Genomic DNA, 26608 nt, shown 5'->3' with positions numbered 1-26608 from the left:
TAACTCAAACTTAACAGGTTATTCAGTGGGAAATATGTATAGTTTGCGTTTTACATTTTTGTTTAATCTCAAAAATCATGTGTTCTTTTTTTTTTTTTTTTTTTTTTCAATGCAAAAGACTAAATACCCTCAAATGGCACCAAAAAAATTATGTGAAGCCTATGCAGAAATCGGGTGTAATGTAAAGATCTGCACCTGTTCTGTGTTTATGACCTGCTCCTGGCTTTGGCTCACAATAACTGATCAAATAACTGGTGTGAACTCAGCCTTGGGGTCTATTCACAGGTCTGCAATGGGTCTCTAGGACAGCTTGTCTTGAGGTCCTAAACTTTGGCTGAGAAGGTTCTGTATCCTTGATAGAAAGCTGGTTGACTGATTTTTACCTTTCAGTGGTGGCCTGTGAGGAGTAGGTCACTGGATGATCATAAAAACATTTAGGTCTATGTATTTGTGTCAATGGTTTGGTCAGCTTTGGAGAAATCCCTTCTGGTTAGAAAGGTAGACCCTTGCCCAGAGGGAATAAAACATTGTTTTCTCTGATATTGTAACACCTGTATGTTCTTGCTCCTATGGCACTGATCTAGTGGTGTAAGTGGTTTGGGAGGGTAAAATGTGCTGACTAGAATCCCTTTGGGGTAGCTTGCATGCATTTGTGCACACTGTTGGATAACACCCAGCCATAGAGGAAGTGTTCAAAAATATCTTTATTGATGGGCAGACGTACAGAATTTGGTTGTTGAGCTGGAATGCTTTCCAGCAGAATGCTGGAAAATAAACTTGCTATTAGGGATTTTGCTCTATAGTCTTCATCATCCATCTCAGAAGGCGATATACATGCGTATACATGCCGTACTTTCCATCACGGTAGCATCCCTCTCCCCAAGACACTATACCCATCTGGTACCAACGATTGCTGGTGAAATCCTAGAAAGAAAACCAACATAGGACCATTATACCATTGTGTTCTGTATCGCTCTTATAAACTGAGCAGTTCTTGGAGTACGTGTTATCTGTTACTTTAATATTGGTGGAAGCCTTGCATTTCTCCTGTTCCACTACAGGAATGTTTGTCTGCTGAAGGACTGAAGGCAACTGTGGTCCTCCTGAGCTCCATGTTTCCTGAAGATTGCCCCAACCAGTGACACGACCGTTGTACCCTGACTGCAGGAACCTGAAAGACACCATTTAATATGCAGCCTGTCAGATGCTAGAGCTTCATACCAGATTGGAGGACCTTGCCTGGTGAGATATGAAGTCCGGTGCACTCCGCGGTCTTACTAATCCTCGTACTGGTGTAAAATTGAGAATTAGCCAACATATCCTGCTCGGAGGGCATGTCTGAGCCCGAGCACCGCGCCAAGGTTTCTCAAGTAGCTCGGGAACCTAACGCTAAACCTACCTGGGCCGTATGGGCAATACCAGGAGCCAGTGGGCGAATTACAGGTGCGCAAGGTCCAACTCAAAGCAATCTCCCAGTAACCTCCAGCATGTGACCATGCCTACAATGGGAGGAGGCAGAGAGCTCTGAGCCCCACCCAAGACTGGCTGATATAGCCCGGGCCTCGCATGTGCACCAGAATGCTGCCTGTGTATGGAAATGAAAGCACATTCAGGCTAGGAGTTTCTACACCTCCAAAAATGCAAACTACAAAATGGCGTGGTATTAAAGAGAAGGAAGTGCTCAACCCCATATGCAGTGGTGCATCTATACCGGGGGGGGGGGGCAGATCCTGCACTTGTGGCCCGTTGCTAATGGCAATCCCCAGCAAAAATGCATACGATGGAGGATGCCTGCAGCGGACCACAAGTACCACAATGGACATCCTACACAGGATAGCAAATGTGTGGATGTGATACAGTCAAAATAACATAACAAAGACAGGTGCACTCTGCAGTCTTACTAACCCTCGTACTGACCGCATAGTGCACCCCTCTTTGTTTTTGTTATGTTATTTTGACTGCTTATCACATTCACACAATTGCTATCCTGTGTAGGATGTCCATTGTGGTACTTGTGGTCCGCTGCAGGTATCCTCCATTGTATGCATTTTTGCTGGGGATTGCCATTAGCAACGGGCCACAAGTGCAGGATCTGCCCCCCTTCCCCCCGGTATAGATGCACCACTGCATATGGGGTTGAGCACTTCCTGCTTTTTAATACCACGCCATTTTGTATTTTGAGATATGAAGTCCCTTACTTCTGTACAATCTCCTTGGTCGGAAGACACACTGGATGGATATAATTTGTGAAGGTCAGGGGTTTCTTCAGCTGCAGAAGTGCAATATCTCTGTCCAGATTTTCCTGCCAGTTGTAATTTGGGTGGATAATGATCCGTTGAAGCTGCAGAATTTTCTCTGTTGTCCTCTCGTATCTGGATGGAGAAGAGGAAAGGTCAATAGGAAAAACCTTTTGGCATTCTCCAATATGTCCTTTGTCACACAGCGAAAACCTGACATTGAACCGATTCTACAATATCACTCATTCCAATGGGATCTAGCATTGTCCTATGTTATATAATACAGGGCAGTGGGTGACAAGCTCGCAGCCCCTTCAACTTCTTGCCAGTTTTCAGCCCACGTTATAACACCATGTAGTGCTAGTATATTGCTATGTACACAGCCCACATAATACCACCATATAGTACCCAAAAAGATTGTTTCCAAAAATGACTGCTATATAGTGCCTGCAACACATTGCTGAAACGCGTTGTCTCACCTTAAACATTGCTGGTATATTGCTAGGAAATGCCATCAATGTTAGATAAGTTCAGATCCCACACCTGTCTCTAAAATGGAGCTCCCAAAGTGAACAAGAGCGCATGCGCGGCCACTCTCCATTTCTATGGGAGTGCCATGCTTGCACTGTGCACTCTCCTTCAGTTTGGCGCCAGAGATGGAATCCGCACCTATCTAACATTGGTGGCCTAGCCTAGCAATATGCCCCTGATGATTGAGGTGAGGCACCCCCTTTAATACCGGCTGGTTTTAGTTGACAAATAGAGAAATTTATCAAAACTGGTACAATAGAAAAGTGGAGGTTACCAAAAGTAACCAATCAGGTGGGAAAATGAGAGTTGTACTCTAACTGGACTGGAAATCTTCTGATCATATCTAACTTGTCCAATTGTTTTTTTCCCTTGGTACCAGAAACTGGATGATCGGCCACCAGATATCTCATGGTGTTCAACGCTGGCCGTGTGTTTGTCACATTGTGTTCATGAGAGGTGTCTTACTTGGTACGATTATGTTTTCCTATCCGCAACAGGAGATCCTCAGTGGTGAAATTTTTATCCCATGGAGGATAGAAGACACAATGAGCGGCGGTCAGCACCCAGCGGTCACTTATGAGACTGGCTCCACACAAGAGCTCCTGGGGGTTTCTTTTATACAGCATCACCTGCCTAAAAATGGAAATCAGCAAAGTTGTTAGTAAAGCCTTATCTGGGTTGAATATATTACAATGTCACCTATTCCAGATAACTACTTGATCTAAATCAAGAGAAACGAGTATAAGGGAAACCATCAGAAAGATAATGGAGCTCCACCACAGACTAAAGTTGGATTGCACATTAATGCACTAGTCATCTTCATCTTTGCGGTTTTCAGCTATTTTTATTTTTTTATGATGTTCAGTTTAGTGTGGCTGCCTGGAAACAGTCAACAGTTAGGCCAGCTGATGCTGGTAGACCATGTATAGATACCCAGGACAACCTGGCTCTTTAAAATTAATACCAAAAGTTCATTAGATGGGTTATCCAGGTTTTAAAAATTGAAGGGATATCTATAAGATTGACCTTTCATACTAGAACGGTGAGGTCCGACTGTCGGCATCCCCACCAATCATCACACTTGAATGTGACAAAGATCCAATACCAAGCACGGCCAACACATGAAGTATGGCACTGTGCAGTACCCACCAATATGAGCAGTGACGAGGCCACAGAACTTTCACCAGCGCCACAAACCCATCAAATAGTAAGGGTATCTAGAGTTGGACCCCTCCACTGATCTAAAATAAGGATAAGCCATCAATTTATAAAACCACGGATAATCCCTTTAAATGGGTTCTCCAATATAAAACAAAAGGGCCTGTGCTTGACACTGGCGCACCATACAGACAACCGTATCATTGCTGTGGAGACCACATTTATGGCGGAGGGAGGTGGCACAGAACTCCTGCTACCCAACCATGATTGTATTTTACTTCAGAGACGAGTTAGAGGAGATATTTTTACAACTTCCAAAGAGCTCAATAGTAGCTGTATAATTTTAACTGCACTGAGCTCCCCCTAGTGGTGGCTGCCAGCAGACAGATTTCATTATCATGTACTATTTGTGAGAAAGCAGGGAATAAGGGCTGTATGGATTAAATTTATCAATGCCTTTATGGCAGCTGTCTGGCATAAATACATTGAAAAATATAGTTTTCAAACCAAGTGTCATATTTATGAAGCACCTGCTCCACTTTTTATAACATTTGGGAAAAGAGTGCGAGGCTTCCGTTTTTCTGAGGGTAATTTACACCTTCGACTTTTCTACTTAAACTGCAATGGGGCCCTATGATGTGTGCGGTATAGCAGTTCATGTAAGTAAAAGGCGGTGAGCTGCAATACCAGGCTCGGCCCATGTCCCCATATGTGCATTTAGTGTTCACGTGTCACTAAGTACGGTCATAGGGCTATTAAGGAGTTAATTAGCAAATCAGACTTGCAGTTCATAATGAACTTATAATCCACTATGAACTCGAATTACTAGAGATGGAGAAACAGGGAGAGCAACATATCATTGTGGCCTCCTTGTTGACAGTTTCCAAGATAGTGATGATACACAAGCTTTTACATTTGCTGACTATAGAGGAAGGTAAAGAGGAAAACATTCCGAAGAAAAACTACTTGTGCGGTTTACAAAGGATCCTTGAGGTCATGTCATACAACAAAGCAATAGTAAAACTCAGCCCTGTTAGAGTTACCATGGGGAACTGCCTGGCTCAGCATCTTCTCCTTTGAATTGTAGATTGCCGGTCAGATTGTTAAACAGCAGTCTCTCTCTATTATCAGACACTTTCTTTTGTTCAAAGAGTGGCCTCTGTCCACAAACTGCAGATAAAATATAACATGACCATTGATGACGTGTTGTGCCTTTTCATAGGTAAATGCATTGATATCCAATTCATTCTAGTCAAGATGGATGTTCATTTCCTTTAAGAGCCATGCTCGACTATAGTTACAATTTTGTATGTCTTGAGTAAGCCAAAGTAAGGTCGCACAAAGGTTTCTACTCTTCAGTGTTATTCTTCTCATGAATGTACCAGTCTGAGAAGAATCCTCCTTGTCTACTTATAAATTTATGACGGGAGATAAAGATAAGCTCTATGCAGCTGGTAATAATTACCTATACAATTAGACATTTATTAATGAAGCAAAATATATAATATTCATGTATTCATTTAATACGTCTTAGTTAGTCCTTAGCATAAGACAATCAGTAGCACATATATATATTATTTTATATTCTATTGTTATATGTTATGAAGACATGTATCCAGTATATCAGGGATGGCCAACCTGTGGCTCTCCAGCTGTTGCAAAACTACAACTCCCAGCATGCCCAGACAGCCTACAGCAGGGAATGGTGGGAATTGTAGAGCCGCAGGTTGGCCAGCCCTGCAGTATATTATATATATTTCTCATTAGGAGAATATTTGTCTTTAAAAGAGTGTCTGTGAAGATGTGTGTTTTGTAACAATTATTCACATCTTTGGTATGACAGGAGGTGCTGATATCTCTGTGAGAAAACAAGGCCATTCAAGTTATTTATGATCCATAAATCAACAGTGTGAGAAACATTCAGAAAGACGCCTAGAGGTCTGTCTCTAATTGCTACAAGTGTCAGAATTAATCCCTATAGCTTTGAATTAAAGCTTCTAAGGTCAAATGTATAGAATACGTTTTATTCAGACTAATATAAGTTAACCCTTTATACTATGATGCAAATAGCTTATACAGCAGTGCCACCTAGGTATCAGTAGGTGACATTACAACAGTAGCAAAAGTGCATTCTGGGTAAGGTTATGATGTCACATTTTTTATCAATGGTCACGCCCATCCGACTATGATTGGAAAGCTCCAAACTAGGAAGGTGTGTCTAACTAATAAGTTTGTGATCATAAAACATACACAGGGGGAGAAAGGACACACACAAAAAAGAGGAGAAAAAGAGAAGAGAACAGAAGTTGAGCTCCCTAGAGGGGTCTATCAAGATGAAAGCCATGGTGAGATGCGCTATGATGGACCACCCAGCTTCCTAGGAGCAGAAGTGAGATTCCTCGTAGGACTTGGTAGGAGACACAGAAAATGATATTTCATTTTATTTAGACTAATTTGATAGTGTGAGTGAAATTATACCATCTAGATTGGCGAATAAATAAATTAATTGATCATCTCCATATTGAGATGTAGTCTTAGGATATTGTGAGGCTTCATTCTACCTGCAGAAGACTCTAGACTCATAATCTAGCAAAGCATTAAATAATTTCTTACATATTATATACATATACATATACATACATATATATATATATATATATATATAGAACATTCTTCGCCAAGCTAAGTGATGGATTCCCACGGGAAAGACTTATTTCAAGTCCTTCCCATTTAAGATATGGTCTAGCAAAGATCCTAGATCCATGTTAATTGTCTTAATAGTCTTACCAAAGTTATATGTGTGAAAATAGTCTAGGATGGGGTGGAAGGATACAGTTATCGCTTCTAAGTTATATCCTTGGATGGATTTGCCCATCTTGAAGTCATGTGATGTGTAGTTGGTTAGAGGGGGGTAGAATGTATTTAGCATTCCATATTGATGTCTAGGATTAGACATGCCCATCATGATATCATGAGGTTTTCTCTGAACAGAAGTAGTATATATAACGTATGTTCCTACTTTGATATCCTAACCTAATAATAGTTTTGTTATAATGTGACAAGTTATTTCTCGTGCTTTTATCCATTGGGGGACACAGACCATGGGTATAGCTTAGAGGTATTAGTAGGAGGGACACTATGCAAATGAAAGAGCTCCTCCTCCTCGGGCTATACCCCCAGACTCCACCAGGAGGAACTCAGTCTTTGCTTAGTGTCTGGTGAAGGAGGTTGACACTCTCTGATTCTACTCCTTTTTGTTATTTTTATTCTACATGGGGACACAGGTCGGCATGGCGCCTTCCTGGTCCCCCGTGGAGTGCCCGCCGCCGTCTTTGGGACGTTGCCTGGCTGCCTCCATTTCCCCCCAAGAAGATAAGTGGATCCGGGCTCGACCTGTTAGCTCCGGCATCCCACCAGCTGCTGGGACGCCTGCTGCCTACCCTCCTCCAGAGCACTGTTCTCCTGGATTGGAGTCAGAAGTCTGAAGAGGCGCATCCCTGCTGGTCTGGACATCGAGGGAGCATGCTGAGCAGATAAGTGTTGCCCAATCCCTCCCCCTCCCTCTGTGTCTATTTGTCTGTGGCTACCTGGGTGAACTTGAAGAAGGATCCTGATGGGGCACTTTCTTCATTTTGGCACTGGAGTACTGGCATCTCTTCCCCCTTAAACTGTGGGCTTCAGCGCTTCTCTCGTCGGGCCTTGGCTGCTGCGCTCCCTCAGCGCCCGCCGGCAGGCCGCTCCTCCACGTGGTGTTTGTTTAAATCACGCGCGCACTTATTTCCGCGCGCGTGCGCTTATTTTCGCGCATATTTTCGCGCGTGCGCTTATTTTCGCGCGTGCGCATATTTTCGCGCATATTTCCGCGCATCTTTTCGCGCGAGCGCTTATTTTCGCGCATATTTTCGCACGCGCGCATATTTTCGCGCGCGCTTATTTTTCGCACGCTTTTTTCGCGCCATAATGACGCGTTCGGGGAGGCGGAGCCTCGGCATGCTGCTCTGACTCTCCTTACACCGGAGACTCTGTTTGCTCATGGCCGTGCAGCTCCTCATCACTCTACTCCGTTTTGTGCCAGGCAAGCTGGTAGCTCAGTGGTACTGCTGCTGCTGCCCCATGTCCAGGCTTTCTGAGTTCAAAGCCCCTTTCAGCCTTCAAAAATTGTTTATATTATTCTAGATGGGGACACAGGTCGGCATGGCGCCTTCCTGGTCCCCCGTGGAATGCCCGCTGCCGTCCTTGGACGCTGCCTGGCTGCCTCCATTGCCCCCCAAAGAAGACAAGTGGATCCGGGCTCGACCTGCAGCTCCGGTATCCCACCAGCTACTGGGTCTCCTGCTGCCACCCTCCACCAGAACACTGCACTCCTGGACAAGGAGTCAGAAGCCTGATGAGGTGCATCCCTGCTGGTCCTGGAGTCGAGGGAGAAGTTCTGCAGGAGAAGTTCTGCAGGAGCAGATAAGTATTACCTGCATCCCTGCCTTACCCCCCTCCTCCACCCCTCCTCCACGTCCCTGGGGGCCTGCGGTCCCCGCTTGGGCATCTGCCATGTCCAGCGCGGCCGCTAAATTGGTCTTAGTCGCCAAGGCAACCATGTCCTTTAATCCTGTGGCGCTAACGACTCCATCTCTCTCAGTGGTCCCCACAGTGGGTGACTGACTACGAAGAGGCAGCGTGAGCGGCAGCATCCCACCTCGGATGTCTCCGTCTCTCCACCCCCCTCACCTCGCCGGTGGCGCTTGCGGACTGCTCTTCCCCCTCCCTAGGGAGAGTAATCCGAAGGAGAATTATCCGGCTCGGACGAGCCAGGTCCTTTTTGGACTATAGGGCATTTTCAAATCCTGTGACGCCAACCACCTCTCTAAGTGGTTTTCCACAGAAGACGCCCGACTACTAACAGGGAGCGTGAGCAGCAGCATCCCTCCTCGGATGGCTCTGGCTCTCCCCCCCCCCCCCCCCTCGTCTAGAGGCGCGTTCGGGCGACTCTCCCCTCCCTTAGGGAGCGCAAGTCTGAAGGAGAATTTCCGGCTCTGATTAGGTCATGGAGCGGGACCCCTCGCCTAAGCTCTCCACCAGGGTGGCTGACTTAGTGGTGACTGTCCGAGACACCTTTATTCTCCAAGGGGATTCTCCTCCTTCCACTGGTCAGGAGTTCCCCCTTTTTCCGTCCAGGCAGTCGGAGACTACCATGTTCCCGGTCCATGAGGGATTTTTCCGCGGTCATGTCCAGGGCCTGGGGTGGTCTTAATAAGGTTCTCGACCACCCAGCGCATGAATATACTTTCCTTTCCCTGCTGACGGCGAGGAGAGGTGTCTCCTCCCCCTAAGGTGGATCCTCCGGTGGCCGGATTAGCCAATTATGTGGCCCTTCCTGTCTTAGTCAGTTCCTCTTTCCAGGATGCTGTAGACAGACGCATAGACTCTCTTCCAGGTCCTTTTTTCGCTGGCAGCGCGTCCCTGTGACCTACCTTTCACTCAGCAGGGGTAGCCAGTGCTCTCTCGGTGTGGTTACAACACCACCACCAGGAACTGGCGGTACGAGATGCGGCTACTAACACACTGGAGTTGGTTCTCCAGATGTCTCAGGCTTCTAAGATTCTTTGCGAAGCTTCTAGGGACATTGTTTCCCTCTTTGCCCGCAGGTTGGCCATCTCTGTCACTCAGCGCGAAGAGATTTGATTGAAGGTGTGGGATGCTGACGCCTCCACCAAGCGTTCCCTTGCTAATCTCCCCTTTGGGGTTTCCAGACCTTATGGGGATCAGCTGGACGAGTTCATCTCTGCATGCCTTTTGCCGTTTCTCATCTGGTAGGCCGTCGCCTGCTTCCTCCGCCGGGGGTCTCAGGTCGCCCGCAAAGAGCCCTTCCTTTGCACCAGCCTTCCCGGCACTAGAGGGCCCAGTCAGCCCGCCCTGCTGCTCCTAGGCCTATCACATGTCCCGATTGCGGAATCCCACCATCGATTCCTGCGCTTCGCCATTATGGGTCGACACTGTCAGTTTGTCGCCCTTCCTTCGGGTTGGCGACCACCCCGCGGGTCCTTGCCACGGTCCTGGACCGCTCATGGCGCTTCTTCGTACCAGGGGCATTCCTTTGCTGCCCTATCGGGACGATATCCGGATAGAGGCCCCCCTCTCTACCGCAGACCACGGACAGCGTCCGGATCACTGTTCAGACCCTGGAACGGTTCGGCTGGCTGGTAACTTTCCCAAACTCCTGCCTCTTCCCGTCCCAGAGGCTCTCCTTCCGGAGGGTGATTTTGGACACCTCGGCTGCCTAAGTATTCTACCAGCCTTCAAGTCCTCCCAGGTCCAGGGGGCAGTGTCGCATCTGCTGCGCTCCCCGTGCCTCTCCATTCGGGAATACTTGCAGGTCCTGGGTCTTATGGTAGCCTCTTTCGAGGCCTTCCATATGCCCAGTTTCACACTCGCCTGGCGCAACAGGAGATCCTTTACCTTTCAGCGGGTTCGGGCAGCTCTCCCTTGGTGGCTGTTCCCAAAGAACCTGAGGTCGGGGAGTTCCTTTCTCGCATTCTCCTGGACGATCGCCGCCACCGATGCCAGCATCCTGGGTTGGGGGGGCGTTTTCCAGTCTCGCACGGTTCAAGGAATTTGGTCGGCGGCAGAGTCTCGCCTTCCAATCAACTTTCTGGAACTGAGGGCGATTTTTTCCGCTCTCTCTCTCCTATTGGACCTCTCTCCTTGCGGGCCTCCCAGTGCGGGTTCAAACGGGCAATGCCGCGGCCGTGGCCTATATCGACCATCAGGGCGGGACCCGCAGCCGGATGGTGATGCAGGAGGTGAAGAGAATTCTGACGTGGGCGGAGACGCACGTTCCGGTGTTGTCAGCAGTTTGCATTCCAGGAGTGGACAACTGGACAGCGGACTTTCTAAGCCACAACACGGTGGATCCAAGCGGGTGGTCTCTGCATCCAGAAGGGTTCGAGGAAATCTGCCACAGATGGGACCGTCCGGATGTGGACTTAATGGCGTCCGGGTTCAACAACAAGATCCCAGTGGTCCTGGCTCGCGCCCGAGATCCGGAGGCGTACGGATGGATGCGCAGGTGTCTCCGTGGCAGGACTTCAGCCTCCTCTGTTTTCCTCTCCTACCAAAGGGTCTACGCCAGTTCGAGGCGGAAGGGACTCCGACCGTTCTCATCACCCCAGAGTGGCCTCGCCGCGCGTGGTTTTTTCGGACGTGGCTCGGTTGCTGGCGGACGCCCCATGGCCTCTTCCCGACGGACAGGACCTACTGTCTCAGGGCCCGTTCTTCCACCGGAATTTGCGGTCTCTTCGTTTACCGGCGTGACTGTTGAAACCGCCATCCTGATAAAGATGGGGTTCTCGGATTCAGTGGTTAGGACCATGATCAGTCCGGGGAAGTCTTCTTCCTCCCGGATTTACTATCGTACCTGGATGGCCTTCCTATCCTTTTTTGAGGGTTCGGGGTTCCCTCCCCTTCGGTTTTCCATCTTGATGGTACTGTCTTTTCTTCAGTCTGGGCTTGTGCAGGGACTGTCGCTTAGTTCCCTGTAAGGTCAGGTTTCGGCGCGGGCCGTCAGAGGTCCCTTGCTCTTAAGGGTCCGGTGGTGACCTTTCTTCGGGGGTGGCGCATTCGGTTCCCCGTATGTTCCCCCTTTGTCTCCTTGGGATCTCAATTTGGTTCTGCGCGCTCTGCAGTCGGCCCCCTTCGAGCCTTTGAGGAGGGTCTCTCTGACTGTTCTCATCTGGACTTCCTTGTGACCATAGCTTCTGATACAGCTACATAGCGTAGTGATTAAAGTTCTGGGCTATTATGCAGTGGCTGTGAGTTCACGTCCCATCACGAGCTTTTAAGTCAGACTGGTGTCGGAGCTGGCCGCTCTTTCCTGTCAGGAGCCTTTCTGGTTTTCCACCAGGATTAAGTTGTGCTCCGTCCAGTCCCCTTCTTTTTGCCCAGGGTGGTCTCTCCCTTCCGCCTTGATGAGGATCTTGTCCTGCCTTCCTTTTGTCCTTCTCCGGCTAACCCCAAGGAATGCACTCTGCATTCCCTGGATGTTGTACGGGTCCTGGAGGTGTGTCTCGCGGCTACTGCTTCCGTCCGCCGTTCTTGGCGCTCTGGATCTGCTTGGCTATTTCCGCGGCTTGTCACGCTTGTGGTGGAGTTCCCCCGGCTAGAATTGCCGTTCTCTCCATTGGGGCGGAGGGGGCTTCCTGGGCAAGACGCAGTCGTGCCTCTGCGTCTCAGCTGTGTACGGCGGCCACCTGGTCGTCCTTGCATACCTTTGCAAATTTTTGTCAGTTGCATTCACTGGCTTCGGCTGATGCGGCTTTGGCCGCAGGGTTTTGCAGGCTGTGGTTCCTGTTTGACCGTTGGGGCGTTCCTCCTGGCGGTGCTGGTATTTTTTCCCACCCCATGGACTGCTTTTGGACGTCCCATGGTCTGTGTCCCCCAATGGATAAAAGCACGAGAAAAGGAGATTTTTGTGAAACTCACCTGTAAAATCTTTTTCTCGTCTTTTCCATTGGGGGACACAGCTCCCACCCATTATTCCTGTTGCAGGAGGGGTCTTTAGTTCAGTTTTTCTGTTTCTGGTTGGACCTTATGGCTTGGTCCGATGGTTTCCATGATTTTTTCTTGCTCCTTCTCCTACTGCTTGTGCAACGCCTGAGTTCCTCCTGGTGGAGTCTGGGGGTATAGCCCGAGGAGGAGGAGCTCTTTCATTTGCATAGTGTCCCTCCTACTAATACCTCTAAGCTATACCCATGGTCTGTGTCCCCCAATGGAAAAGACGAGAAAAAGATTTTACAGGTGAGTTTCACAAAAATCTCCTTTTCCACTCACATGTATTGTTAAGCTTGTAATGCTTTATATTAACGCTATATATATTCATTTGCATGTATCATTGTATTTTATTTACTCATATATGTTTATAATCTTGTAACCAATAAATCTGCATATTGTTATAATACCTGTGTATTATTGTATAATATAGAACTACATGTTTATCATTAACGTCATCTCACGTCAAAAGAACTTATTTATCTGAGGAAATAGTCGGACTCAGATGTGAATTGTATCAATTAGTTTGTCTACAATTCACCAGGTCATGATTTTAAAAATTTATGACAAATTTTATAAATTTTATTTTTTTATGGTTAATTATTTTTATGACCATAATTAATAATTCTTAATTGAATTATTACCCCCCGACAGACGTCACTCAGAAGTAGTACTGTGCCCACCAATCATTCACTTCATGGCCAGGATCACTGACCCTCCACCATCTCATGGAACCCTTCATGGTAAGGTGGCATGATCGGCTGCTCCTTTATCACAAGGTATATAGGATTTACTACTTATATGGCATGGGTTATTATTGGACATGGATCACTCTATGTTGGCCTCCTTGGTTGTAGGCCAGGAGCATGTTTTTGAAGGTCGAATCCAGGCAAAAGTTTATTTTTTGTCTAAAAGGCTGAGGTTTCACTGTCGTCTCCAGAGGCGTAACTTTGGCATGGGCTCTAATGAAAAGATGTAATAGGGCTCCCTCAAGCACCAACTTCTAGATTTCATGGCTACTTCTTCACCCCTATAGCTACACCCCTGGCTGTTAGATACCTATAGGCTATAAGCGGCTTTTACATACACAGTAACTTTCTTCTGATTCTCTTTCCCTGTTTGCTTCTGGGTTTTAAGGTCCAACATGGGGTGCATGTGACCCCCATGGCGGTATCCTATGACCATGCCATAAATGTCTGTGATTGGAATACTTATTAGTGTTAGCCTCATAGCTCAAGGCTGTCCCGTCCATGTTTGGACTACATCTATCACACACCATGCTTTCCTCACCTGCTTCTCCTTGGCCAAAGCTCTTCTCATCAAAGAATGTTTGATGTTGTGTTGAATCTGTTCTGCCAGCTTGGCTAGTAATGGGTTCTTCATCTATAGGACTATCTGCCAGAGACCGGGGTGAGCCCAGCGACAAGAAAAAAGAATAAGAAACAAATGACATGAACAAGTGATAATATAAAAAGTGACCGTTTACTGCCTGATGGGATATGGACATCAGGACAGCAACTGGTGCTCCGAAATTTTGGTAATTAGCTTTTGCCTGTAAGCCCACCACATCATGTGTAGATTATTGCTATAGTATATCTTTACAATGGCCGTAGCATTGTTTTAGTGATACAGAACTCCAAATCTTCTGCTTAAACATATAGTTATATGATTAAATGTTAGCTGCCAGCAGTCACCACTAGGGGGAGCTTTGGAGCGAACTGTATATAGCATTAGGATTGAGTTCACTGGACCTCAGACCCCCATGCAGATATATTATGAAAGTAATCAGCACATTATTTTGTGTCCTCTGGACCCCTGCAGGATGATTAAGATCCCTTGGTCATCCTGCAGGCATCTCCATACTAAAGCCCTTCAAATAAAGTTAAGTGTTGGGAAGCATGAAAAATGTTGATAACCCCAAAGAATGAGAAACCAACGTGTATCAAGTTCAGAACCCCAATGTCAGTGTTCTGAGACCGGCCTGATAAAACATAATCTCATACTCCTTTTGAGGCTCTGCTCTCTCTGCAACTGCACCTTGATTGACAGGACCAGGCAGTGAAAACATCATTATAACTGACTCTGTCAATCAAGGTGCAGTTGCAGAGAGAACAGAGCCTCTAGGTGTAATGGTAACGCCCCCGTTGCTCCTATAGGGTCCTTTGCATATTATAAAACATTGTTTTCTCAGCAATGCGGGCACATATGAGCATGGGACCAACACAGATACCATCAGCTGCCAAGTGCACATGTAACAGGTCAGCCAGTGTCATAGGCACAAATCTGCTGACAGATGCCCTTTAAATCATGTCTTCTACTACACACACATTCATAGCTGCATTCACACTTCTGCTACCTACCATTAGCGGCCCAGCAGTTGTGCACTCATATATACAGCTGAATTGTGGTGTGGTTTATTACAATATCAGACTTTTCATGATTGTTGGATGTAAACTCATCTTGTATCCAGGCTAGAGGCCGTATCTCTTACTGTATCCAGGCTAGAGGCCATATCTCTTACTGTATCGAGGCTAGAGGCCGTATCTCATCGTGTATCCAGGCTAGAGGCCGTATCTCATCGTGTATCCAGGCTAGAGGCCATATCTCTTACTGTATCCAAGCTAGAGGCCATATCTCTTACTGTATCCAGGCTAGAGGCCGTATTTCTTACTGTATCCAGGCTAGAGGCCTTATCTCTTACTGTATCCAGGGTAGAGGCAGCCCAACAGGGTCTTAGAGCCTCTTTTCAGTTGTACAGTTTTCCCCAATAAACTTCTCCTTTCGCTCTCACATTGTAATCACTTACATATCATCATTACATTCACGCATAGAAAGTTTTATTGCAACTCCTTGGTACGGTATTTTTTTTATCAGTGAGTGTAATAAAGGGTAAGGGTGGTAGCGGGGAGCAGATAAGTGAAGGGTACTTACCACAGTAATTTAATTTGCAATAGTCGAAGGTGGTGTTGTTGTGAGACACGTAGCACCACACGCCCTCGTCATCATTGTCTGGGTTCCTGCAGTAATTCTCTTTTAGGACTACATCTTTCCTGAAGTCTTTGTGGTTGTGCTCCTTCACTAATGGTGAGTTCCAGGGTAAACATGGAAGTCCGGACACTGTCACTGCCAGGGTGCCATTATAATCTAGACCATGATTTGGCACGCAGAGTGTCTCCTCTTTCTTTTGAGTTTTCTGCACTTCCTGCACAATTGGCTCAATTGTAAATCCATTGTTGCCTATGAGGACAATAACCAGGGGGAAATTATGGGGATGGTATAAAGAGGTGGTCTTCAACCTGTGATTGTCCAGACATGCTGGAGCAACTGCTAGACAGCCAATAGTTAGACCACTGGTATAATGAATCAGTAACCTACTCATTGAAAATGTATTCTATGTCTTATGTACCAGCTCCGGAGATGAAGCGGGTGCCATTTCAGCACTGAATGAGCTACTGATTGTCCACACTAATGCTTCCCTGTCTTCTAAATGTAAGATCCAATACCAAGAATTGCATTACTCTGTAGCAAATGTACTGTGGTCTGCAACTCCAGGTTCTCCAGTTGTTGCAAAACTCCAATTCCTAGCATTTCCTGATACTGGGAGTTGTAGTTTCAAAGAAGCTAGAGCCACAAGTTGCAGGCTCCAACTTTTGAGAGATAGCCTCGACAATACGAGGAAACCAGAGTTAGGGGGTGACTTAGTCGTAACTTGAAGTTCCTGGGCCCCAAATCCAGCTCTATAATAGAGCCCCTACCATTTCTACTAGTGTCCTCTTATGTTGCAGAGGAACCTTTGAGCCCCCTGAGACATAGACTAGAGCTTGGGTGGTACTGCTGCCTCTGCACCCCCTATATCCATGGTGGTTGCAAAATTAAAGGGATGGACCATTAGTGAAAGGGAATTCCAAAGGAGAAGAGAGACAAGAAAATATGGGCATGAAGAGCTGAGTAAAGTAGTCAAAAGGAGAAGACTATGAGTAGACCAGGCATTGCTGGATATCAGCAAGGAACTGTCCACCATGGAGACAGGAAGGAGATCCAAAATAAAGATTGGACATCACAGAAGGGGAATATGGACCCATCGATGACAAATCGAAAACACAACCCTACTTACTACATAAAGGTACTGAACATTCCTCTCTAGCTTTTTCGGGATCCTTGGTATAACACCATGGCCCCAGTGGGTTGTCGTCTGGGTTTCGGCAATAATTCTCAGTCAGATGGCGCCCTGGGTGGGTGGTTGGGTTAATCCTGAGAAAACAGAGAAGTTACAACCCTACAGTGCAGGAAATCTTGAAGTAGCCCAGTCACATCTCATTCCAATGTTTCATTCCAATCTGACGAGTTCCTTGATGGTCACCATCAATCTCTTAAACCCAACATATACACAGCATATAGCAAGGCAGACTAGTCAGGGCAACATTTAGCAGCAGAGGGGTCACTTATTTTACCCCACACAGCATTACAAGAGAAGGGAAGTCACAGCTAGTAAAGGATCCCATCAATGTCCTGGACATGGACACCACTTGGGGCCATGAAGAAAATATTTAGTGTTATTTTATGTATCATGTCTGTGATACATTTCAGGAGAAAATGGTTTGACCATAAAAATGACGGTGAGACCTCCAGGACATGTAAAGCATATGTACAGAATATACCATCGATGTCTGATAGATGCGGGTGTAGTGTCCCACTAGGTAAAGGTGGGCACTACACAAGGGTTAATATGCCTATTGCATCAATGTAATGTTTACTGTTCATTTCCCTGTATTATCTGGGTGTCAGGCCTGTCAGGGTGTAGTTTAGCCTCCTAGACGCTAGAGGGAGCTAGAGAGCACTAAGCATATATAGGTAGGCCCAGACAGGGGAGAGGTTAGTTCATGCCAGGTGACTAGAAGGGAACATAGTCAGCCTGAAGCTCCTGAGGCTAAGCTTAGCTCAGTAGAGTCAACCCCAGTTGTAGGAATGAACCTCCTGGGAGAAACCTGCAGCAACCCAGCACAGGAACAGAACGACTAGCTCAGAGAAGTAAGCTGAGAGGCAGAGGTACTTTAATATAAAGCAAGGGTCAATACTGGAGGAAGATTTATACACCAAGGATTAAAGCCAGCATTCAGGCATCTGGGCCTTGGGCACTCAAAATACCTGCAACATCCAGGGCACCTCATCCACCATCAGGCCTGGTCCCTATTTACAGAGTGTGCCCCAGAGGAACTTGTGTCTGCCTCTCCTTCACTGCCGCATGCCTGCCCAGGGTTCCCCTCTAAAAAGTGAGTAACCCTCAATTGCCCATAACCGTGACCTCGCTATCGCAATACCCTGCAGGTCTGGCGTGCTGCATGGGGCCCACCTCTTGACAATAGAGGTCCTCCGCATCCAGGCTGTGATGGAAACCAGAGGTGGCCGGGAATTACGGAAACAGTCAAACTCGCTGTGCTACGCTGTGAATGGGGCTGAGTTGCTATACTAAGCACAGCCACTGTTGAATGGAGGCTGTTGTGCTCACCAGAGCTTCTGTGAGTGCCACAGCTTCCTCTGACAGCTGATCGGCAAGGTTGCCGAGAGTTGGACAACTGCCAATCTCATACTAGTGACCTATCCAGAGAATAGACCATCCATATGAAAATCCCAGAGAACCCTTTTAAGGACTCCTGCACACGGCCGTTGTTTTGGTCCGCAGTATTTGCGGCTCGGATGCAGACTCATTCACTTCAATGGGGCCGCAAAAGATGCGGACAGCACGCCGTGTGCTGTCCGCATCCGTTGCTCCGTTCCGAGGCCCTGCAAAAAAAATCTAGCATGTCCTATTCTTGTCTGTTTGGCGGACAAGAATAGGCATGTCTACAATGGGCCGCCCATTCCGTAAATTGTGGAAGGCACACGGGCAGCTTCAGTTTTTTTGCGGATCCGCAGTTTGCGGACCGCAAAAAACAGCACGGTCGTGGATAGGATGCGGACCCATTCAAGTTCTATCTTTTTGGGGAATGGAAGTATGGGACGAAACCCCACGGAAGCACTCCGTAGGGTTCCGTTCCGCATCTCCGGATTTGCGGACCCATTGAAGTGAATGGTGCGGAATGCCCACGGAACGGCACCTGTGTATTGCGGATCCACAAATGCGATCTGCAATATGGCCACGGGGCGCACACGCCTGTGTGAAAGAGGCCTTACTGAGAGCCATTACCATTTTGTGTCCACAGCTTCCATGCAGACTGATGTGTCTTCGCGGTTACAGGTGACATTCCCTCTACCCTACTTTTCTACTGTCTTCAGGTTAAGAAAAAGGGGGCAGATGAGAGCGACACGTGATTTCTGGATCGGACAATACACAAGCTTTGTTTGCAGTGTGGGACCGTGGAGAGACATGAAACTGCATAGGAGCTGTGTGCACAAAACGGTAGCGTGTTTTAAATGAATGATGAATGTGTCTTTCAAGATGAAGCAATGTACAAGTCATACACCGCCAACACTTACTTAGTTTTATGCGGAAAGTTACTCTCCCAGTACTGACAGTCTCGCCCCGACCTGGTGACGCTGATGTTTCCAAAGTAATACTGACCAATTCCTTCTGTGCAATTACCTGTCAATCAGGAATGGAGAGAGGTGAGGTGCCGCCTGCTATCACTAATGCACTATGTCTACCATTATTAATTATTACTACTAGTAACTACTATTATTAGGATTCATTTCTCTAATTAAAGGGGTTTTTCCATGTTCACAATATTGATGCCCATACTTAAAGGGGTTATCCAGCATTAGAAATAAATGTCTCCAGGAACAGCACCACACCTGTCCAGGGGTTGTATTTGGTATTACTGCTGAGCTGCTTTGAAGTGAACAAGGCTGAGCTGCAATACCAGGCACATCCTGTGGACAGGCGTGGTGCTGTTTTTGAACGAAAGCAGACATATTTTTCTGATCTTGGACAACCCCTTTAAAGGAGCATTCTGACACCGGTGCTATTCTGAAATAGCTGATCAGTGGGGGGTGCAAGGTGTTGGACCCCCACTAATCAGATATTGATTGACTATCCTAAGGATAGGTCATCACCAGTAGTAAAAACCTGGAATAACCCTTTAAGCTGGCCATACCCATGAGATAACTAACGGCCGAACAAGCCAACAGCTATCTCTCCTGATCCGGCTGCCATACATATGCATGCTCGGCTCTGCCAAGCATGCATATGTAGGGAGTGACGAGGAAGCTGCTGGGATTGGGCAGTTGAAATCCAACATGCCTGATTCTTATCTACCACAACATCTGAAGATTCAAGAGGCCACGTAACACATCAGATGACTGGCTGAAGACACGGGTCCGACTGGCATAGATGCCATGGAGATGAATGGTGTGTAGCATATTACATGTATGTAGAGCAGGGGAATCATGGAAGCAGACGGACATCCGCTCACCTGACATGCAGCGGTCCAGGGACTCTCTCGGCAGCTTCTTTTCAGGATGACAAGCTGTGAAGGAGCATGAAACAACCTTTCACTTGAATCCAAGAAGTGGCATTTATAGGAAGTATATTATAAATCACTAGGATCAGTCCTAAAGGATTAAGAAAACATGGCTGCTATCTTCCAGAAACACTGCCACACCTGTCCATGGGTTGTGTGTGGTCCTGCTGCTCAGTCCTATTCAAATCAGTGTAGCTGAGCTGCAATACCAGGCACAGCCTGTTGACAGGAGTGGAGCTGTTTATGGAATAAATCAGTCATGTTTTTTCAATCTTGAACAACCCTTTAACAATACAGAAAAAGATGAATATTTTGTGGTTTGGTTAGTACAGGTAGGGGCATAGCTAGGAGGCAGGGCAGACAGAGCATGTGTCCAGATACAGGGTGCCAAGGGGCACCGCCAACTCTCTCTGCCTTGGCAAACATATTTAGCTATAGCCCCTGGGTGAAGCTACTCTTAGAGCTCATTCAGACGGCCGTGTGAATGAGTGAAAGAAAGAACCGGCACTCCTTACGATGTAGTCAAATAAAATATTGACGACTACATCGTAAGGACTGCCGGTTCTTTCTTTCACTCAAGTACTTGGGGCAGGGGCGTACATAGAAATCACTGGGCCCCATAGCAAAAATCAGAATTGGGCCCCTTAACCCCGCCCACTACCCACCATGGCCCCTCCCACTTCCTGACCTGGCTCCTCCCATGCCACACCCCCATTAAATAAATTTATACATGACCTACAGAAACTGTTAGGGATAAATATTTTTATTTTTTTATATTTTCATATAATGGGCATGTCACTTGCCAGGCTTTAGCAGAGTGGACACAGGGCACAATATGTATGCCACACAACTGACCGAGTGCAGCGCAGGAGCGCATACACATCACTCCTCCTGCCTCTGTCCACTGTGCTAAAGCCGGACGTAAGCCATCCCCCACATCTTAACCCCTTTGCTACCTGCGCCATTTTGTCATCACTTCTCTTACCCCAAACCCCTTTAACTCCTTGCTGCTGAGTGTGCACATATACGCATGTGTTTGTGTGGGGGGGGGGGGGGGCGGGGGGTTTGGCTGGTTGGTGAAATATCATTTGGTGGCTATGTGCACACTCAGCATTAGCAGCAAGGAGTTAGAGGGGTTAATATCCAACCCCTAATGCCCTCCAAAATGCCCGGGGGGGGGGGGGGGGGGGGTTGTTAGGAAGGAGTAGGTGTAGGAGGAAAGCACACTGTCCTCTATGAGCCCCCCAACCCCTAATGCCCCCCCCCCCAAAATTCTCAGGACAGTGTGCTTTCTTCCTACTTCCCCCCCACCCTGGGCACGCCCCTTTTAACAAATACTGTAGTAGATCACTAGCAATCCTATGTAACACAGTGATAACTCTCTGAGTACAGATAATGTTGTAGATGGGTGAGGCCCCAGAATTCAGAACACGTACAGTGTGACCTGAAGTCTGGGGCCGGGCTGAGGCAGTGTGGGTCAAATTCTATCTACCCCTTACCCTACCGAGAAACAGATATGTGCATGGATAATATTATTACAGGAGAATGCCGCCCCATACCTGTTACATCCAGTGACGTCTCCTGTGATGTAGACTTTTCTCAACGTCTTCATCCAGAGATAAGACCGCCATGACACCTTCTTTCAGCCGCTTCTCGTCTCTGCAGAGTTTCACAGAGAAAAAATTTAGGTTCCTCACTTTACTATAAACCTCTCCTTCCTGGTGTCTCAACAACTCCTCCTGCTGCCCCCCAATATTGTGCTAGAGCCAGACAGATAGTCCCCCATTCCCCATAATATTATTCCCCCTGTATATTATAATGGCCCCCACTTTATTATTAATATAATGGCCCCCTCTTTGTTATTAATATAATGGCCCCCACTTTATTATTTATATAATGGCCCCCACTTTATTATTTATATAATGGCCCCCACTTTATTATTTATATAATGGCCCCCACTTTATTATTTATATAATGGCCCCCACTTTATTATTTATATAATGGCCCCCACTTTATTATTTATATAATGGCCCCCACTTTATTATTTATATAATGGCCCCCACTTTATTATTAATATAATGGGCCCCTCTTTATTATTAATATAATGGGCCCCTCTTTATTATTAATATAAGGGCCCCTCTTTATTATTAATATAATGGCCCCCACTTTAATAACAAAGAGGGGGCCATTACATTAATAATAAAGAGGGGCCCTTATATTAATAATAAAGAGGGGCCCAGGGGGCCATTATATTAATAACAAAGAGGGGGCCATTATATTAATAACAAAGAGGGGGCCATTATATTAATAATAATGTAATGCCCCCCTCTTTATTAATAATATAATGTCCCCCTCTTTATTATTAATATAATGTCCCCCTCTCCACTCTTATTAATACTATGATGTCCACTGGACCACTGACTGAGTACTGTCAGTGGTCCTCCTCTCGTGCCCCCAGTGCCTCTGCAATAAGGGTAGAACGTAGGGTACATAAAAAAATAAAAAAATGAATACTTACCTCTCTAAGGACAGCTTGTGGCATCCTGGTACAGGATCGCTCACTGTGCCTTCCCGCGCCGCGTCATCGCGTCATCTCGCGAGATCCGACGCAGGAGGTCACAGTGAGGTACGTGACTAAAAGTCCTGTGTCGCACCTCAACTGAAGCCGCTCCCCCAGGCCCCTCCTCACTTCGCCGCGTCACGCAGGGCCTCTCCTCTCGCCGTCCTCCGCTCCGCCCCCTGTAAATCTTATTTTAGTTATCCGGCTGCGTTCTAACTTCTCCTGGGTTGAGGGGGCCCTGGGAGCCGGGGGGGAAGAATAGTTGGCTCAGGGCAGGCTGAGAATAAAAGCAGCCGCATAGCGCTATAGCGGCATGTCAGTGGGCGGGGCCAAATAGTGTGGGCGGGGCCTTCTCTGCGCTACGGGCCCCCCAGTGCCGCGGGCCCCATAGCAATGGCGTGGTCTGCCTCTATGGGCGGTACGCCACTGACTTGGGGCGACGCCCGCGGACCGTGCACCCAGAACTCACGCAGTGACGCCCGACATCTATAACAAGGCCGTATGAATGAGGCCGCATCCGTTCCGCAATTTTTCTGGAACGGGTGCGGACCCATTCATTTCAAAGGGGCCGCAAAAGAGGCGGACAGCACGCCGTGTGCTGTCCGCAATCGTGGTTCCGTTCCACGGCCCCGAAAAAAAAAAAAAGACAGACCATGTCCTATTCTTGTCCCTAATCGCGGACAAGAATAGGCATTTTGTATTATAGTTGCGTCCATGTGCGCTCCGCAAATTGCGGAACGCACGCGGTCGGTATCCGTGTTTTGTGGATCTGCAAAACCCTATGGTCGTGTGAATGCGCCATTAGGGTATGGGTATGGTCAGGTTTCTTCATGCAATTGTGGAAGCCAAAATAAGGAGTGGATCATAAACCGTGGTGTGTTTTGCGGTCCGCAAATCGCGGATCCACAAAACACAGATGGCGTCCGTGCGTGTTCTGCAATTTGCGGAACGGCACGGACAGCCTTTAATATAACTGCCTATTCTTGTCCGCAAAGCACGGACAACAATAGAACAAGTTATATTTTTCTAGCGGGGCCACGGAACGGAGCAACGGATGGGGACAGCACACGGAGTGCTGTCCGCATCTTTTGCAGCCCCATTGAAGTGAAACGGTGGCTCGGATGCGGACCCAAACAACGGCCGTGTGCATGAGGCCTTAGTATAAGGACATACCCCTAGGCAAACATTTCCAAAATATGTCCTTGGGGACTGGGAACATTGAGCCATAATCACTGACATTTTCCAAGTCTGGTTACAATAGATATAGGTGGGTCATACAAGAGGTCAAGTTATGTTCTGAGTTCTTTTGATGACTGGAAGATATTGCTATCACACATGAAGATGGAAGGATGATGTGGCTGAATGTACAACCGCCATAGGGACAGGCCACAACACCGATACATGGCTTGGCAGGTGGAGTGTATTGGGCGTCTGGCTGCATTCTCAGGGGCCTTTGGCTGTACTGCATTGTTATAAAGGAGTAGGCCAGGGATCATCCACCTTCGGCAAGCTAGCTGCTGTGAAACTACAACCCCCAGTATGCACACCTATTCGGCAGTTCTTGTACCTTTCATAAAAGTGAAAGGAGGATTCTGGGAGTTGTAGTTTCAGAACAGCTGGAGTGCCAGTGGTTGCTGATCCCTGGACTAGCCATGACACATTAAGAGGGCTTTGTTAGGTGGGCACTACTGTGTGTATACGTCCTGCGCACCCCCCAATTGTACCAAGAAACCATTCCAGGACATGCTGTGCTCGTCGCGTAGGCGCAGTCATACCCTCCTGCATTGCTTCATAACTGGCGACCGCTGAACTGTGAGGAAATCAGCAAACACACGGAGATAAGATGTGTTTTCATTATTTCATTACTTACCTTGATACTGGTGCCAGAATGTGTCCTGTAATATAGAAGACACATGGCTGTGAAGATGAGAGCTATATATATATATATATATATATATATATATACATATACATTTGCACAGGCACAAGGTGTTCTTAGCAACAAGGCACATCCATACAATACAATTCAGATGGACAAAATGAATGAACACAATCACTAAGGGGCAGCGTGTAGTTGATCAGTGTTCTTAGGTAAGGATAAGGGCTAATGATGTTGAAACAGACATCAGCATGTTGGTACTATAATTGCATCGTGGGCATAATTGCATAAATAGCATGGCATTGTCCACCATTCTAAAATAATTGCTTGGATTTGTGACGGCAGTGATGTCATGCACATATATTCTGTTTTTAAGAAAGTAATGCTGCACTCAGAAACTTGTAATTAAGAAAATCTCTAAGCAGTGCCAAAAGAGTTCAGGTGCTCTCTGCAGCATCAGCAGCCCTTATGGAAGTCCTTGATGACATGAGCTCACGGGCTCCACAGAAGCATTTATGACTTGTCATGTTTATGACATAAGAGCTCACTCATTTTATACAATAACATTCCAGCCAGGCAAGGGCGAAGCTAAAGGCTCATGGGTGATGGTGCAAGAGTTCAGCTTGGGGGCCCCCCCCTTCCCTCAGTGCTTTGTGGCCAGGGGCAGGGAAGCACATAGCGTCGACCTAACCCTTTCCCTCCAGGCAGAGGTGTAACTTGACCAGCATGCACTTTCTATAATACTGGTGCCGCCTTATGAACCACAAGGGTCTTTGGTCCCACTCAGGCTCCTGGGTTCAGGCTGGGCCACCAGAGTACCAAAGGGTGGTGGCTAATCTCTAATAAAATAATAAGCCCTAAAGGCCCAACAGAAAGCAACCCTATCTGATTGTGACTTTGGAGTCAATCATTTACCACTAGGGTCTATTTCTTATTAGCATTTTCAAAGTGGATGTGTACATGTCCTGTATAGACTGGGGGTGGACCTGCTGAGTCATTTCCTGTGGTGGTTCCAAGAAACCTGAGTCCCATGCTGACTAAGGTTTATTAAAACATGTAAATGTATTAACATCACATGAGCCTTACAACCTGATCGTCTTACCGTGGCATCTTGTGACTCCATTATCTCGCTCGCTTCCTCGTAGTTACATAATTCCTCCATGCACTCTCTTTCCATATTTCCTCGCTTCAGTTCCTCAAAACCTGTATTTGCTCTCCTCGAGCGTTTGAGGACAGACATCGCCTCTTGGTTGCTGATGAACACTAGGAAGAGATGGGGAAATGTATATCACGTTATCATCGTTTGGGTTGGACCACTGGCTTTATGGCTCCTGAAAATTTGGAGTCCTCCTTCTCCTTATCTGTGCAGAATGACAGTCTAGAAAACTGGATGGATACCAGACATACACTCACCTAAAGAATTATTAGGAACACTTGTTCTATTTCTCATTAATGCGATTATCTAGTCAACCAATCACATGGCAGTTGCTTCGATGCATGTAGGGTTGGGGTCCTGGTCAAGACAATCTCCTGAACTCCAAACTGAATGTCAGAATGGGAAAGAAAGGTGATTTAAGCAATTTTGAGCGTGGCATGGTTGTTGGTGCCAGACGGGCCGGTCTGAGTATTTCACAATCTGCTCAGTTACTGGGATTTTCACGCACAACCATTTCTAGGGTTTACAAAGAATGGTGTGAAAAGGGAAACACATCCAGTATGCGGCAGTCCTGTGGGCGAAAATGCCTTGTTGATGCTAGAGGTCAGAGGAGAATGGGCCGACTGATTCAAGCTGATAGAAGAGCAACGTTGACTGAAATAACCACTCGTTACAACCGAGGTCTGCAGCAAAGCATTTGTGAAGCCACAACACGCACAACCTTGAGGCGGATGGGCTACAACAGCAGAAGACCCCACCGGGTACCACTCCTCTCCACTACAAATAGGAAAAAGAGGCTACAATTTGCACAAGCTCACCAGAATTGGACTGTTGAAGACTGGAAAAATGGTTTCTTGAACATGACAATGAGTTCACTGTACTAAAATGGCCCCCACAGTCACCAGATCTCAACCCAATAGAGCATCTTTAGGATGTGATGGAACAGGAGCTTCGTGCCCTGGATGTGCATCCCTCAAATCTCCATCAACTGCAAGATGCTATCCTATCAATGTGGGCCAACATTTCTAAAGAATGCTATCAGCACCTTGTGGAATCAATGCCACGTAGAATTAAGGCTGTTCTAAAGGCAAA

General features: G+C 47.0%; 1 protein-coding gene across 1 annotated transcript; it reads right to left on the bottom strand.

Moving 5' to 3' along the window:
• Positions 1 to 686: 686 nt before the first annotated feature.
• On the bottom strand, positions 687 to 25642 carry LOC122921050 (prothrombin-like; the record flags this gene model as incomplete). The annotated part of the gene is made up of 12 exons (XM_044270939.1): positions 687 to 924; positions 1018 to 1171; positions 2199 to 2372; positions 3234 to 3401; positions 4970 to 5096; positions 13755 to 13859; positions 15396 to 15701; positions 16579 to 16715; positions 18939 to 19044; positions 19874 to 19927; positions 24352 to 24376; positions 25463 to 25642. Coding segments are annotated over 12 exons (1677 nt in total), but the record flags the coding sequence as incomplete, so codon positions are not given.
• Positions 25643 to 26608: the final 966 nt, after the last annotated feature.

Source organism: Bufo gargarizans, chromosome 10 (genome assembly GCF_014858855.1).
Source record: "Bufo gargarizans isolate SCDJY-AF-19 chromosome 10, ASM1485885v1, whole genome shotgun sequence".
Classification (NCBI taxonomy): Eukaryota; Metazoa; Chordata; class Amphibia; order Anura; family Bufonidae; genus Bufo; species Bufo gargarizans.
The sequence above is the reverse complement of the archived record's forward strand: the minus strand, read 5'-3'. Positions and strand labels throughout refer to the sequence as shown.